Raw genomic sequence first — 14,934 nt, forward strand, 5'->3', positions numbered from 1 at the left:
AAACAAAGACAGCTATGTAGCTAGCTAACACTAGACTAATCAAGTCGTCCCCACCATAGCACAGGTGAGCTGGAATGAGTTGGTGTAGGCAGGGTTTAAGTGAGCCTCACCTAGGAACAGTAGGAATCTCATCTCCGTTATACCAAGGAGATCCTTCTGGAGACACATTCTGCATAAAAGTCTGGGACCTTGAACATACAATAAATGCACAAACTTGAGATTGGAGACCAAACTTAGCACCATGATGGTTTACTTATGTCAGTGTAGTTCACCAAACAACCTCCACTACATAAGTGGGCACCATTCTTCTTCTAGAATCCCTAAACCAAATAACATGGTTTTGTGGCTGAGTTTGATGTTCATACAACATCACAATTAGATTTGTTTTACTCGAAATGTCACAGTAGCTTCATTCAGCAATCTACAAACACATAGCCTATTAGGTATACGATTAGCTGCTACACATGAACTCACATTAACTCCCCCCTGGGATTAAAAACTATAATTTAAAACGTACATAGGGATCTGTTAGCAGAACAAGTATTTTATTTACCAAAGGTCCGTTTTAAAACTAATTTCCCTTCACATTTTGCCATGTTAATATGATATCTGAGTAAGAATGAGGTCAGGGCCCCTGGGCACCATGGCTGGGGCCAATTAGAATTGAAGGCAGTCAATCAGGAAGTGATTCTAATTTAAAATTTAAAAAATGGAAAAACTTTAAAAACTTTTTATCTTCTACTCCTCAGTTTATTGAGAAGCCATTGAAAATAAAAGCAGTTTTCACAAATGTTGAATTGTTATTTAAGTTTATTTCCTGAATTTCCGCACCTCCGTTCACTGTCAGTAATTCAGCCATGATTACTACAGTTTAGATAGCTGGCTAGACTAACTCTTTTTTTTTTTATTAAAATTTTATTTCACCTTTATTTAACCAGGTAGGCTAGTTGAGAACAAGTTCTCATTTGCAACTGCGACCTGGCCAAGATAAAGCATAGCAGTGTGAACAGACAACACAGAGTTACACATGGAGTAAACAATAACACAGTAGAAAAAAAGGGGAGTCTATATACATTGTGTGCAAAAGGTATGAGGTAGGCGAATAATTACAATTTTGCAGATTAACACTGGAGTGATAAATGATCAGATGGTCATGTACAGGTAGAGATATTGGTGTGCAAAAGAGCAGAAAAGTAAATAAATAAAAACAGTATGGGGATGAGGTAGGTGAAAATGGGTGGGCTATTTACCAATAGACTATGTACAGCTGCAGCGATCGGTTAGCTGCTCAGATAGCAGATGTTTGAAGTTGGTGAGGGAGATAAAAGTCTCCAACTTCAGCGATTTTTGCAATTCGTTCCAGTCACAGGCAGCAGAGAACTGGAACGAAAGGCGGCCAAATGAGGTGTTGGCTTTAGGGATGATCAGTGAGATACACCTGCTGGAGCGCGTGCTAAAATAATTTACCAATCTAATTTGTTTTACTGACATGGGCTAATTGAGTGACTGTCAGTGAGTGACATACAGTATCATAAAAAAGTATTTGCTCCCTTTCTGATTTTCCCTATTTTTGCATATTTATGATAGTGGATGTTATCAGATCTTCAACCAAAACCTAATATTAGATAAAGGGAACCTGTGTTTACAAATAACAAAGAAAAGGTATAATTATTTTATTTACTTAATGAACAAAGTCATGCAACACCCAATTCCCGTGTGAAAAAGTAATTGCCCCCTTACACTCAATAACTGTGTCACTTTAAGTTGCAATGACTGCAACCAAATGCTTCCTGTAGTTGTTGGTCAGACTCTCACATCGCTGTGGAGGAATCTTGACCCAGTCTTGCATGCGGAACTGCTTTAACTCGGTGACATTTGTGCGTTTTCAAGCATGAAGTGCTTGTATCAAGTCTTGCCACAACATCTCAATAGGGAATAGGTCTGGACTTTGACTAGGCCATTTCAAAACTTCAAATTTGTTGCTTTTTTAGCCATTTTCATGTAGACTAGATTGTGTATTTTGGATCATTGTCTTGCTGCATGACCCAGCTGCACTTCAGCTTCAGCTCAGACAGATGGCCTGACATTCTCTTGTAGAATTCTCTGATAGAGCAGAATTCATGGTTCCTTCTATTAAGGCAAGTCGTCCAGATCTTGAGGCAGCAAAGCATCCCCAAACCATCACACTACCACCACCTTTCTTGACCGATGGTATGAGATTCTTACTGTGAAAGTGGACTTTTTTTTGGATGACATGGGACTCATTACGCCTGGCGAAAACCAAACAATGCATTCATTTACTCTGCTGATTCCAGCAATGTAACACAGACTAGAATAATTATTACTATAGTGATGACTGCAGGCTGTGTTATCAGTTTGAGTCCATTAAGTAACATCAGTATCATTTGGCTCCCGAGTGGTGCAGCGGTCTAAGGCACTGCATCTCAGTGCTAGAGGCGTCACTACAGACCCTGGTTCGATTCCAGGCTGTATCACAACTGGCCAGGATTGGGAGTCCCATAGAGCGGTGCACAATTGGCCCAGCATCGACCGGGTTAGGGTTTGGCTGGGGTAGGCCGTCATTGTAAATAAGAATTTGTTCTTAACTCACTCGCCTAGTTAAATAAATAAAAATATCTGACATGTCCTTCCTGTGAAGACTCTTGGATATGATACGATCTAGTTTGTCACTACAAGGTTAGTCACACACACTTCCCTTGAAGATGTGTATCCCTTGAAGATGAGAGGTGAAAAGGTTAGGCTGTGCCCTGTGGTTAGCTCTGCACGCTATTGATGCCAGAGACAGAGAAGAAAGCGAGGCATCACACTCGCTCCTTTATTCTGGTTCATATACAGTCAATGAACTAAGCAGACCAGACCCAGCTGCTAATGCAATTGGTGCCTATGGGAGAGCCACCCTTTAAGCAGACCGGAACTGTGAGCATTTTTTTCAGTGGTAAACGGCTTGAGTGGGACATCTTCATTTATCCAAAACCATCTTAGCTGACGCTACCCTCTGCTGCTTCTCATTTCTGCTGTGCCCACTTCCTGTTCAAACTATGTCAGCAGAAACAGGCTGCAGCACTTTCTAAATGTATGTAGTGCATTGTGGGTTTTTTTCTACCCCAGAAGCAGCAGTATATTTTTTCCAGCCTTTACTACCCTTTGATTTTGTGCAGCAAACATCTTTGCCGCAACAGTGTTTCAAGCTGCAAGAGTATGCCATTTTCAGCTGCAAGATTAAGACAAGGACACCAGCTGCTGGCTGGGATATGCATAGCTTGAAGAGCTGATGTATGACCCAGGAGGCCTACCAGTAGTTGGTCCTGTTAAACAAACATAACGATTTGAATGCATCACCTCACTATAGGTCCCTTATTTAGAAAACTGAGCTGTTGACACATCTTCCTCTTGTGCATTTAGAGGTCTGACATTGACCTGGTGGTAAGTAAAGACCACAACTGGCTATGTGTCCAAAGTTCATGAACAAGCACAGCACCGGGCAGGAATACAACAGTTTCTATTAGTACTGTATAATATGTACATCAGTGGAGGCTGCTGAGGGGAGGACAGCAATATAATGTCTGGAATGGAGTGGAATCAACCACATGGAAACCACATCTTTGATGTGTATGTTACAATTCTATTTTTATTTATTTAACTAGGCAAGTCATTTAAGAACAAATTGACTCCATTCCAGCCATTATTATGAGCCATCCTCTAATCAGCAGCCTCCACTGATCTATATTGATCCTGATTTGTGAGCAACTTTGTATTCTCTAGTAGAAATCAAATACTTTTGTGCAAATCACTTTATTCATAGCAAATGAAACAGTTAAGTTGAAATTCATTAACCCTGCCACAATTGGCATAAGCCAGCTACATAGCATTAGCTAGCTATCGTTCTCATCTAGATAAAACATGTTTTTATCGTGGAGCCTTTAACTTGTGTAAACTTTTTCCAAAATATAAGAAATGAACCCTTTAGACGTTGTCTGGTGTTAAACTGGTCCACTCAGTGTGGAGATGAAGGTGAATGAGAAATATTATTTCTGCAGCCAATACCACGGGTAATGTGATTGATCACCCCAGTAAAGCAGGTTAACATTTAAGAAATCTCCACCAAACCAACATAATAGTAGTGTTATTAACGCCAAAGCCCTTAGGATGTCCTCTGGGTAAATAGAATTACGTAGATTTTTTTCTGTACACAGTATACACTATTAAATCGATAAGAGAAGAATTGTTATCATACAGGTTTTGGTAACACACACACACACACACACACACACACACACACACACACACACACACACACACACACACACACACACAGGAAAATAAAATGTCCTCTGTCACACACTCACACGCAATACAAACACTCAACTCCAAGGCATAACCACTATAGAATGACTGTAATTGTTAATAAAACATAACTTTTGTAATTACATGATAGATCCATGGACAGACAGTTGGAAAAATAACGTGCAGTGTCTGTCCCTACTTCAACAGTCTTGTGTTAAAAGGAGGGATCCCATATTGGATGGAATGTGAGACCGCAGCTAAGCTCCTATCAGCTCTTCTTCTCCAACCCCTCCTGTCTCCTCTCCCTTCTCAGAGCCACCAGAAGCGGACATAGACGATGAGCATGATGAAGAAGACCCCTCCGGCAGCCAGCTTAGCATAGGTGGAGCGAGTGTTCAGGTACTTGGCGTCACTTCTGTACTTCTTCGACAGGCTGGACAGATTACTGGCCTTGGAGTCCAGAGCTGGATGTGATGCGAGTGGATCCAGGTGAGCAAAGAGAGGGAACAGAAACCAGAACAAATCCTCATTTAACACAAGTGAGAATGGCATCTGCTTCCTCTTGTGACTTAAACACTATTCTTTGTCACAACTTGACAAACAGTATGTAGCTGATAAGTGGCACTCCCTTTTATTAGTTAATCTAGTGAATTCTACCCAACATCATTTACATTTTATCAGTGTGTTTTGCTGCAATGATGTGCATTCATGATAATGCAATAAGCCCTTTCCAAGTTAGACATCAGAGAATCATAGATAAAAGGTTTGTGTAATAGAGGTGTAATAGAGGTGTAATAGAATTTTGTGTAATAGAGGTGTTTCAGCTATCGAGGACCTACATCGAGGACCTACATCAGCCATGCTCAACTGGTGGACTGTGATCCAGATCCGGGGTTGAACGGGGTCAAAACAGACCTTGGGCCCCCTCCCCCAAGGTGCAATTTGAAATTTGGTAGTGTATGGGCAGTTTTCCTCTTGTTATGTCATTCACTGACAGACCTTAGATAGTAGGGTTGGGCAGTATCCAGATGTTCATACCATACTGTGGTACATGGTATTACCGGCAGTGAACACAAGGGGTGCTATTGTTTTCCACAAAATAATGTAACGATAATAATAATAATAATAATTGACAAACAAAACACATTTAGGCAACAGTGAACTTGATCCATGAGTGGATTGATTGTCTCTGCCGTAACTAAGAAGCTTGATCTTGGAAGTTAGAAAACTTTGGTTGTCTTCAACAAGAGGGGTGTGAACATCTTGAACAGTTTTCAGTCGGATGGGTTGCGCGGTAGGGATTGTTACGATGCCGATAAATGCCTATATCCATCCGGACCTTTGCCACGGAGGACATTTGTGTGACCAGACCATCTCAAATAGTAGTTCAGTACCCCTGACCTACATTATTGCTGTAAATCTATAAGAAGAACAAGTAAACCGACATTACCAGACAAGGCCCCCCCTCGTTGCAACACTTCCTCAATGTTGGCCACCATGATCCTCTGTACATCCTGCAGCTCTGTGTTGATGCTGCCCAGGTTCCTGCGGGCTCGGCTGTCTATGTACGACTTCTTGGTCTTCTGAATGTAGGTGTCTGTTGACAGAGGAAAACATTGCAGGAATTTATGGCATATTTTTTCATAATTCATACTAGGGTATCCTTTAAAGGTTCATCGCAGTCAAAAATATGATTTTCCTATGTTTTATATATCTCCACACTACGAGGTTGGAATACTACTGTACAATTCATGATGATAATGCCATTTTAGTGTAAGAGCTGTTTGAAAAGACTTCGTTTAATGTTAGCCTGTTGTGGTGGGATGGAGTTTTGGACTGCCTGGTGACATCACCAGGTGGTAAATTTGTTAATATGCCAATAAGAAAGAGTTCCAAACCTGTCTGCCAATAACAGATAGTTTAGATTTTTCCCCTCCCCACTCAGACCACCTCCAGACAGTGGTAGCAAAATTCTTGCTTGGGAAATTGCTCTTTGCTAAGAAGCTATTTTTGACCATTTTAATTGAAAACAGAGTACGGTCGTTAATTGTTACCCAGAAATAATTTTATATTGAGATAAGAATGGCTGCATTGGACCTTTAATCAACGTTGGGTTGTTAGTAGGGATTCTAATGATGATATATTTCATTGAATCTCACCAAACTCAATGAAGGAGTACGGTCGGGACACAGTGGGGACCTTCTTCCCGTGCTGTTCATGGAACTCTGCCTGCAGGTCTTCCAGGTAAGCAAAGGCAAGTTTTTTGTGAAAGCTTGCTTCAGACAGCACTAGGTAGACCACTCCTTTTTCTATGACGTAGCTGTTGGGAGAACCATGAGGGAAACATGAGAGTGGAGTGTCTGAGAAGCATAAAGGTCAGTGGATACCTGCTTATTAGTGCATGGTATAAGTATGTTAATGGTATTTTAATTGTGATGAGTGTTTTGCCAAGAGACTGTCTGTGGTGTCTTTCCTCTAATTGGTTCGAACTCACTGGAAGGACATGGAGCCAGCCTCTAATGTGCAACGTGTGGGACTCTGGTCATTGAGTTTCCTAAACAGCTGTTTAGCCTGGCTCTGGTACTGTTGCAGGTCCCGACCCAACTAAACACGGAGGACAGAGCAAGATTATGCAACCAAGCATATTTAAGAGGACACTGAACCAATGATTGGGATCAATATGTTATCGACAAAGAAGCGGGTGGTCTGGGTATGGTAAACACAGTAACACATCACAGGAACAATGTGTATGATGTCCAAACATTGGTTACAGTGCAGAGAAAAGACCAACCTTCTCACTTCCCTTTGGGAGAGCAGATAAGAAAGCAAGGGAAACATGTTAAAGTTCTTCAAGCAGGTGGCAAGACTCATATGTAGCCTACTGCAACTCATAAATACTACACACGTCCTAGAAATACATGGCTGCCTGATTTGCTACAACTACAAGAAAGTAACAAGGATGAATGAAGTAGACCATCACAAATTGCAAATTAACTAAAGGGAGCAGAATTTACTCAATGGACATAGAGATTTGATTAACCAGAGGAGATACACTATCACAGCATCATTCAGCACAGTACACAAATGGCTGTTCTGCATTGAGCATTGGTCTTTGACTCACTACCTACACTACATGATCACAAGTATGTGGACACATGCACATTGAACATCTCATTCCAAAATCATGGGCATTAATATGGAGTTGGTCCCCCATTTGCCGCTATAACAGCCTCCACTTTTCTTGGAAGGCTTTCCACTAGCTGTTGGAACATTGCTGCAGGGAATTGCTTCCATTCTGCCACAAGAGCATTAGTGAGGCTTTCATTGCTCCAGAGTCCAATGGTGGCAAGCTTTACACCACTTCAGCCGGCGCTTGCCATTGCGGATGGTGATCTTAGGCTTGTGTGCGGCTGCTCAGCCATGGAAACCCATTTCATGAAGCTCCCGACGAACAGTTATTGTGCTGACGTTGCTTCCAGAAGCAGTTTGGAACTCGGTACTAAGTGTTGCAATCGAGGACAGATGATTTATACGCACTTGATAGTCCAATTCTGTGATCTTGTGTGGCCTACTATTTTGCAGCTGAGCCGTTGTTGTTCCTAGACGTTTCCACTTCACAATAACAGTGCTTACAGTTGACCGGGGCAGTTCTCGCAGGGCAGGAATTTGACTAACTGATTTGTTGGAAAGGTGGCATCCTATGGAGATTGCATGTCTGTGTGCTCGATTTTATGCACCCATCAGCAACGGGTGGCTGAAATTCACAATTTTGAAGGGGTGTCCATACTTTTGTGTGTGTGTGTGTGTGTGTGTGTGTGTGTGTGTGTGTGTGTGTGTGTGTGTGTGTGTGTGTGTGTATGTATGTATGTATGTATGTATGTATGTATGTCTGTATATATATATATATATATATATTATATACAGTTGAAGTCAGAAGTTTACATACACCTTAGCCAAATACATTTAAATTCCGTTTTTCACAATTCCTGACATTTAATCCTTGTAAAAATTCCCTGTCTTAGATCAGTTAGGATCACCACATTATTTTAAGAATGTGAAATGTCAGAATAATGGTAGAGATAATCATTTTTTTCAGCTTTTATTTTTTTCATCACATTCCCAGTTGGTCAGAAGTTTACTTACACACGATTAGTTTTTGGTAGCATTGCCTTTAAATGGTTTAACTTGGGTCACATGTTTCAGGTAGCCTTCCACAAGCTTCCCACAATAAGTTGGGTGAATTTTGGCCCATCCCTCCTGACCGGGCTGGTGTAACTGAGTCAGGTTTTATAGGCCTCCTTGCTCGCACACACTTTTTCAGTTCTGCCCACACATTTTCTGTAGGATTGAGGCCAGGGCTTTGTGATGGCCACTTCAATAGCTTGACTTTGTTGTCCTTAAGCCATTTTGCCACAACTTTGGAAGTATGCTTGGGGTCATTGTCCATTTGGAAGACCCATTTGCGACCAAGCTTTAACTGATGTCTTGAGATGTTGCTTCAATATATCCACATAATTTTCCTTCCTTATGAGCCATCTATTTTGTGAAGTGCACCAGTCCATCTTGCAGCAAAGCACCCCCACAACATGATGCTGCCACACCCATGCTTCATGGTTGGGATGGTGTTCTTCGGCTTGCAAGCGTCACTCTTCTTCCTCCAAACATAACGAAGGTCATTATGGCTAAATAGTTATATTTTTGTTTCATCAGACTAGAGGACATTTCTCCAAAAAGGTATGATCTTTGTCCCCATGTGCAGTTGCAAACCATAGTCTGGCATTTTTATGGAAGTTTTGGAGCAGTGGCTTCTTTCTTGCTGAGCGGCCTTTCAGGTTATGTCGATATAGGACTCCTTTTACTGTGGATATAGATACTTTTGTACCCGTTTCCTCCAGCATCTTCACAAGGTCCTTTGCTGCTGTTTTGGGATTGTTTTGCACTTTTTGCACCAAAGTACATTCATCTCTAGGAGACAGAACACGTCTCCTTCCTGAGCGGTATGACGGGTACGTGGTCCCATGGTGTTTATACTTGCGTACTATTGTTTGTACAGATGAACGTGGTACCTTCAGGTGTTTGGAAATTGCTCCCAAGGATGAACCAGACTTGTGGAGGTCTACATTTCTTTCTCTGAGGTCTTGGCTGATTTCTTTTGATTTTCTGATGATGTCAAGCAAAGAGGCACTGTTCGCTGCCTGCACCCGCACCCCCGACTAGCATCACCACCCTGGATGGTTCCGACCTAGAATATGTGGACATCTATAAGTACCTAGGTGTCTGGCTAGACTGTAAACTCTCCTTCCAGACTCATATCAAACATCTCCAATCTAAAATCAAATCTAGAGTCGGCTTTCTATTCCGCAACAAAGCCTCCCTCACTCACGCCGCCAAACTTACCCAAGTAAAACTGACTATCCTACCGATCCTCGACGGTATGTCATCTACAAAATAGCTTCCACACTCTACTCAGCAAACTGGATGCAGTTTATCACAGTGCCATCCGTTTTGTTACTAAAGCACCTTATACCACCCACCACTGCGACCTGTATTCTCTAGTCGGCTGGTCCTCACTACATATTCGTCGCCAGGCTCCAGGTCATCTACAAGTTCTTGCTAGGTAAAACTCCGCCTTATCTCAGTTCACTGGTCACGATGGCAACACCCACCCGTAGCACGCGCTCCAGCAGGTGTATCTCACTGATCATCCCTAAAGCCAACACCTCATTTGGCCGCCTTTCCTTCCAGTTCTCTGCTGCCTGTGACTGGAATGAATTGCAAATCTGAGCAGCTAACCGATCGCTGCAGCTGTACATAGTCCATCTGTAAATAGCCCATCCATTATACCTACCTCATCCCCATACTGTTTTTATTTATTTACTTTTCTGCTCTTTTGCACACCAGTACATCTACCTGCACATGACCATCTGATCATTTATCACTCCAGTGTTAATCTGCTAAATTGTAATTATTTGCCTACCTCCTCATGCCTTTTGCACACAATGTACAGTGCCTTGCGAAAGTATTCGGCCCCTTTGAACTTTGCGACCTTTTGCCACATTTCAGGCTTCAAACATAAAGATATAAAACTGTATTTTTTTGTGAAGAATCAACAACAAGTGGGACACAATCATGAAGTGGAACGACATTTATTGGATATTTCAAACTTTTTTAACAAATCAAAAACTGAAAAATTGGGTGTGCAAAATTATTCAGCCCCTTTACTTTCAGTGCAGCAAACTCTCTCCAGAAGTTCAGTGAGGATCTCTGAATGATCCAATGTTGACCTAAATGACTAATGATGATAAATACAATCCACCTGTGTGTAATCAAGTCTCCGTATAAATGCACCTGCACTGTGATAGTCTCAGAGGTCCTTTAAAGCGCAGAGAGCATCATGAAGAACAAGGAACACACCAGGCAGGTCCGAGATACTGTTGTGAAGAAGTTTAAAGCCGGATTTGGATACAAAAAGATTTCCCAAGCTTTAAACATCCCAAGGAGCACTGTGCAAGCGATAATATTGAAATGGAAGGAGTATCAGACCACTGCAAATCTACCAAGACCTGGCCGTCCCTCTAAACTTTCAGCTCATACAAGGAGAAGACTGATCAGAGATGCAGCCAAGAGGCCCATGATCACTCTGGATGAACTGCAGAGATCTACAACTGAGGTGGGAGACTCTGTCCATAGGACAACAATCAGTCGTATATTGCACAAATCTGGCCTTTATGGAAGAGTGGCAAGAAGAAAGACATTTCTTAAAGATATCCATAAAAAGTGTTGTTTAAAGTTTGCCACAAGCCACCTGGGAGACACACCAAACATGTGGAAGAAGGTGCTCTGCTCAGATGAAACCAAAATTGAACTTTTTGGCAACAATGCAAAACGTTATGTTTGGCGTAAAAGCAACACAGCTCATCACCCTGAACATACCATCCCCACTGTCAAACATGGTGGTGGCAGCATCATGGTTTGGGCCTGCTTTTCTTCAGCAGGGACAGGGAAGATGGTTAAAATTGATGGGAAGATGGATGGAGCCAAATACAGGACCATTCTGGAAGAAAACCTGATGGAGTCTGCAAAAGACCTGAGACTGGGACGGATATTTGTCTTCCAACAAGACAATGATCCAAAACATAAAGCAAAATCTACAATGGAATGGTTCAAAAATAAACATATCCAGGTGTTAGAATGGCCAAAGTCAAAGTCAAGTCAAAGTCCAGACCTGAATCCAATCGAGAATCTCTGGAAAGAACTGAAAACTGCTGTTCACAAATGCTCTCCATCCAACCTCACTGAGCTCGAGCTGTTTTGCAAGGAGGAATGGGGGAAAATTTAGAGACATACCCCAAGCGACGTACAGCTGTAATCGCAGCAAAAGGTGGCGCTACAAAGTATTAACTTAAGGGGGCTGAATAATTTTGCACGCCCAATTTTTCAGCTTTTGATTTGTTAAAAAAGTTTGAAATATCCAATAAATGTCGTTCCACTTCATGATTGTGTCTCACTTGTTGTTGATTCTTCACAAAAAAACAGTTTTATATCTTTATGTTTGAATCCTGAAATGTGGCAAAAGATCGCAAAGTTCAAGGGGGCCGAATACTTTCGCAAGGTACTGTATATAGACTCTTTAAAAAAAAAAAATTATACTGCGTTATTGACTTGTTTATTGTTTACTCCATGTGTAACTATGTGTTGTTGTCTGTTCACACTGCTATGCTTTATCATGGCCAGGTCGCAGTTGTAAATGAGAACTTGTGTAACAGTATAACTTTACGTCCGTCCCCTCGCCCATACCCGGGCGCGAACCAGGGACCCTCTGCACACATCAACAACAGTCACCCACGAAGCATCGTTACCCATCACTCCACAAAAGCCGCGGCCCTTGCAGAGCAAGGGGAACTACTACTTCAAGGTCTCAGAGCAAGTGACGTAACCGATTGAAACGCTATTTAGCGCACACCGCTAACTAAGCTAGCCGTTTCACATCCGTTACACTCACCCCCCTTTTGACCTTCCTCCTTTTTCCGCAGCAACCAGTAATCCGGGTCACGGCACCAATGTAACAGTATAACTTTACGTCCGTCCCCTCGCCCATACCCGGGCGCGAACCAGGGACCCTCTGCACACATCAACAACAGTCACCCACGAAGCATCGTTACCCATCACTCCACAAAAGCCACGGCCCTTGCAGAGCAAGGGGAACTACTACTTCAAGGTCTCAGAGCAAGTGACGTAACCGATTGAAACGCTATTTAGCGCACACCGCTAACTAAGCTAGCCATTTCACATCCGTTACACTCACCCCCCCTTTTGACCTTCCTCCTTTTTCCGCAGCAACCAGTAATCCGGGTCACGGCACCAATGTAACAGTATAACTTTACGTCCGTCCCCTCGCCCATAACCGGGCGCGAACCAGGGACCCTCTGCACACATCAACAACAGTCACCCACGAAGCATCGTTACCCATCACTCCACAAAAGCCGCGGCCCTTGCAGAGCAAGGGGAACTACTACTTCAAGGTCTCAGAGCAAGTGACGTAACCGATTGAAACGCTATTTAGCGCACACCGCTAACTAAGCTAGTCGTTTCACATCCGTTACACTCACCCCCCTTTTGACCTTCCTCCTTTTTCCGCAGCAACCAGTAATCCGGGTCACGGCACCAATGTAACAGTATAACTTTACGTCCGTCCCCTCGCCCATACCCGGGCGCGAACCAGGGACCCTCTGCACACATCAACAACAGTCACCCACGAAGCATCGTTACCCATCACTCCACAAAAGCCGCGGCCCTTGCAGAGCAAGGGGAACTACTACTTCAAGGTCTCAGAGCAAGTGACGTAACCGATTGAAACGCTATTTAGCGCACACCGCTAACTAAGCTAGCCGTTTCACATCCGTTACACTCACCCCCCTTTTGACCTTCCTCCTTTTTCCGCAGCAACCAGTAATCCGGGTCACGGCACCAATGTAACAGTATAACTTTACGTCCGTCCCCTCGCCCATACCCGGGCGCGAACCAGGGACCCTCTGCACACATCAACAACAGTCACCCACGAAGCATCGTTACCCATCACTCCACAAAAGCCGCAGAGCAAGGGGAACTACTACTTCAAGGTCTCAGAGCAAGTGACGTAACCGATTGAAACGCTATTTAGCGCACACCGCTAACTAAGCTAGCCGTTTCACATCCGTTACACTTGTTCTCAACTAGCCTACCTGGTTAAATAAAACATTTAAACTGAGTTTGACAGTAGGCCTTGAAAAACATCCACAGGTACACCTCCAATTGACTCAAATTATGTCAATTAGCCTATCAGAGGCTTCTAAAGCCATGACATCGTTTTCTGTAATTTTCCAAGCTGTTTAAAGGCACAGTCAAACTTCTGACCCACTGGAATTGGGATACAGTGAATTATAAGTGAAATAATCTCTGTCTGTAAACAATTGTTGGAAAAATTAATTGTGTCATGCACTATGTAGATGTCCTAACCAACTTGCCAAAACTATAGTTTGTTAACAAGAAATTTGTGGAGTGGTTGATAATGAGTTTTAATGACTCCAACAGAAGTGTATGTAAACGTCCGACTTCAACTGCGTGTGTGTATATATATATATATATATATATAACCTTTATTTATTGTGCGCCGCCCTATGGGACTCCCAATCACGGCCGGTTGTGATACAGGCTCGATTCGAACCAGAGTGTGTGTAGTGACGCCTCAACCATCTCTTCCTCTAGCTACATCACATAAATTGACTAAATCTGTCCATTATGATTAGCTGCCTGTTAATCTGACCGCTGGAATAAAGCCATCTGGATTTCAATGATAGACACAATCAAACAACTAGCTAATAATATGGTTTTATTATGAAGTAGGCCTGCATAGATAGACACCGAATAGATTATAAAATATATCTTGCACACGTAGCTAGCTAGCAAGCTATCTGACAAGCTATTTTCCAATAGTTCGATAGCTACACTGAATTGCTAGTGTTAACATTAGCTATTTTAGCTAGTTAGCTGTCTGACATTAACAGGGAAAACCATCAATATTAACCTGTTCGTCCTCTTGCATTGATGCGGCCAGCGGCAGTCCATCAGCCAACCGAGCGATCATTGTCAGCAGCACCATTTTGGGATTTAAATGTCTTATTCTCAACCAGTGTTGTTAGCCACAGTGTGAACGCTATTATAATGACAGACAGCACCTAGGGGTGTGTTCGTAAATTCAATCTGGAGAGCCAGAGTGCGCTCTTGGCGTTAGTAAATTCAGAGCGTTGTCAGATTGTCCGTTCGTAAATTCAGTGTTTCGCTCGCTCAGACCGCACACTGGACGAGGGGTAGGGTTGATCCGAGAGTTCTGACCTCACAACGGGCAAACAAACTAACTAAAGTTTGCTAGCTACTTCCGGACAAAAATGAGAGAACCTCACTCTCACCATATTACTCGCCCCAGCAGAACTGGTTAGGCTGTTTTCATGTTATCTAGAGCGTTGGTGACTGTGTTGCTGGCAACAATTTAATGACGCTTTTTTGCCAACGTGTACTGACACCGGCCATATTCAACGCATGTTGAGCGTTCGTAAATGTATTCTGCGCTCTGGCATGCTGAAACGAGAGCGC

At 42.7% G+C, this 14,934-nt stretch overlaps 1 protein-coding gene across 1 annotated transcript; it reads right to left on the minus strand.

Moving 5' to 3' along the window:
* Positions 1-3,794: 3,794 nt before the first annotated feature.
* On the minus strand, positions 3,795-14,811 carry LOC118359196 (vesicle-trafficking protein SEC22b-B-like). Its single transcript, XM_035737552.2, has 5 exons — positions 14,369-14,811; positions 6,800-6,909; positions 6,465-6,625; positions 5,756-5,902; positions 3,795-4,769 (listed from the first exon to the last, which is right to left on the minus strand). The coding sequence occupies exons 1-5, from the start codon at positions 14,441-14,443 to the stop codon at positions 4,615-4,617; spliced, it is 648 nt and encodes a 215-aa protein (XP_035593445.1). The 5' UTR covers positions 14,444-14,811; the 3' UTR covers positions 3,795-4,614.
* Between the last annotated feature and the right edge of the window lie 123 nt (positions 14,812-14,934).

The sequence above is a fragment of the Oncorhynchus keta genome, chromosome 26, assembly GCF_023373465.1.
Source record: "Oncorhynchus keta strain PuntledgeMale-10-30-2019 chromosome 26, Oket_V2, whole genome shotgun sequence".
NCBI classification, from domain to species: Eukaryota; Metazoa; Chordata; class Actinopteri; order Salmoniformes; family Salmonidae; genus Oncorhynchus; species Oncorhynchus keta.

What these genes read in the sequence shown, in the direction of transcription:
- LOC118359196 (XM_035737552.2), bottom strand. Translation starts at nt 14,443, where the DNA reads ATGGTGCTGCTGACAATGATCGCTCGGTTGGCTGATGGACTGCCGCTG. An exon ending in CAATGCAAGAGGACGAACAG is followed by an intron (nt 6,910 to 14,368) that starts GTTAATATTGAT and finishes CTCCGTGTTTAG; the next exon opens with TTGGGTCGGGACCTGCAACA. An exon ending in GTACTCCTTCATTGAGTTTG is followed by an intron (nt 5,903 to 6,464) that starts GTGAGATTCAAT and finishes CTCTGTCAACAG; the next exon opens with ACACCTACATTCAGAAGACC.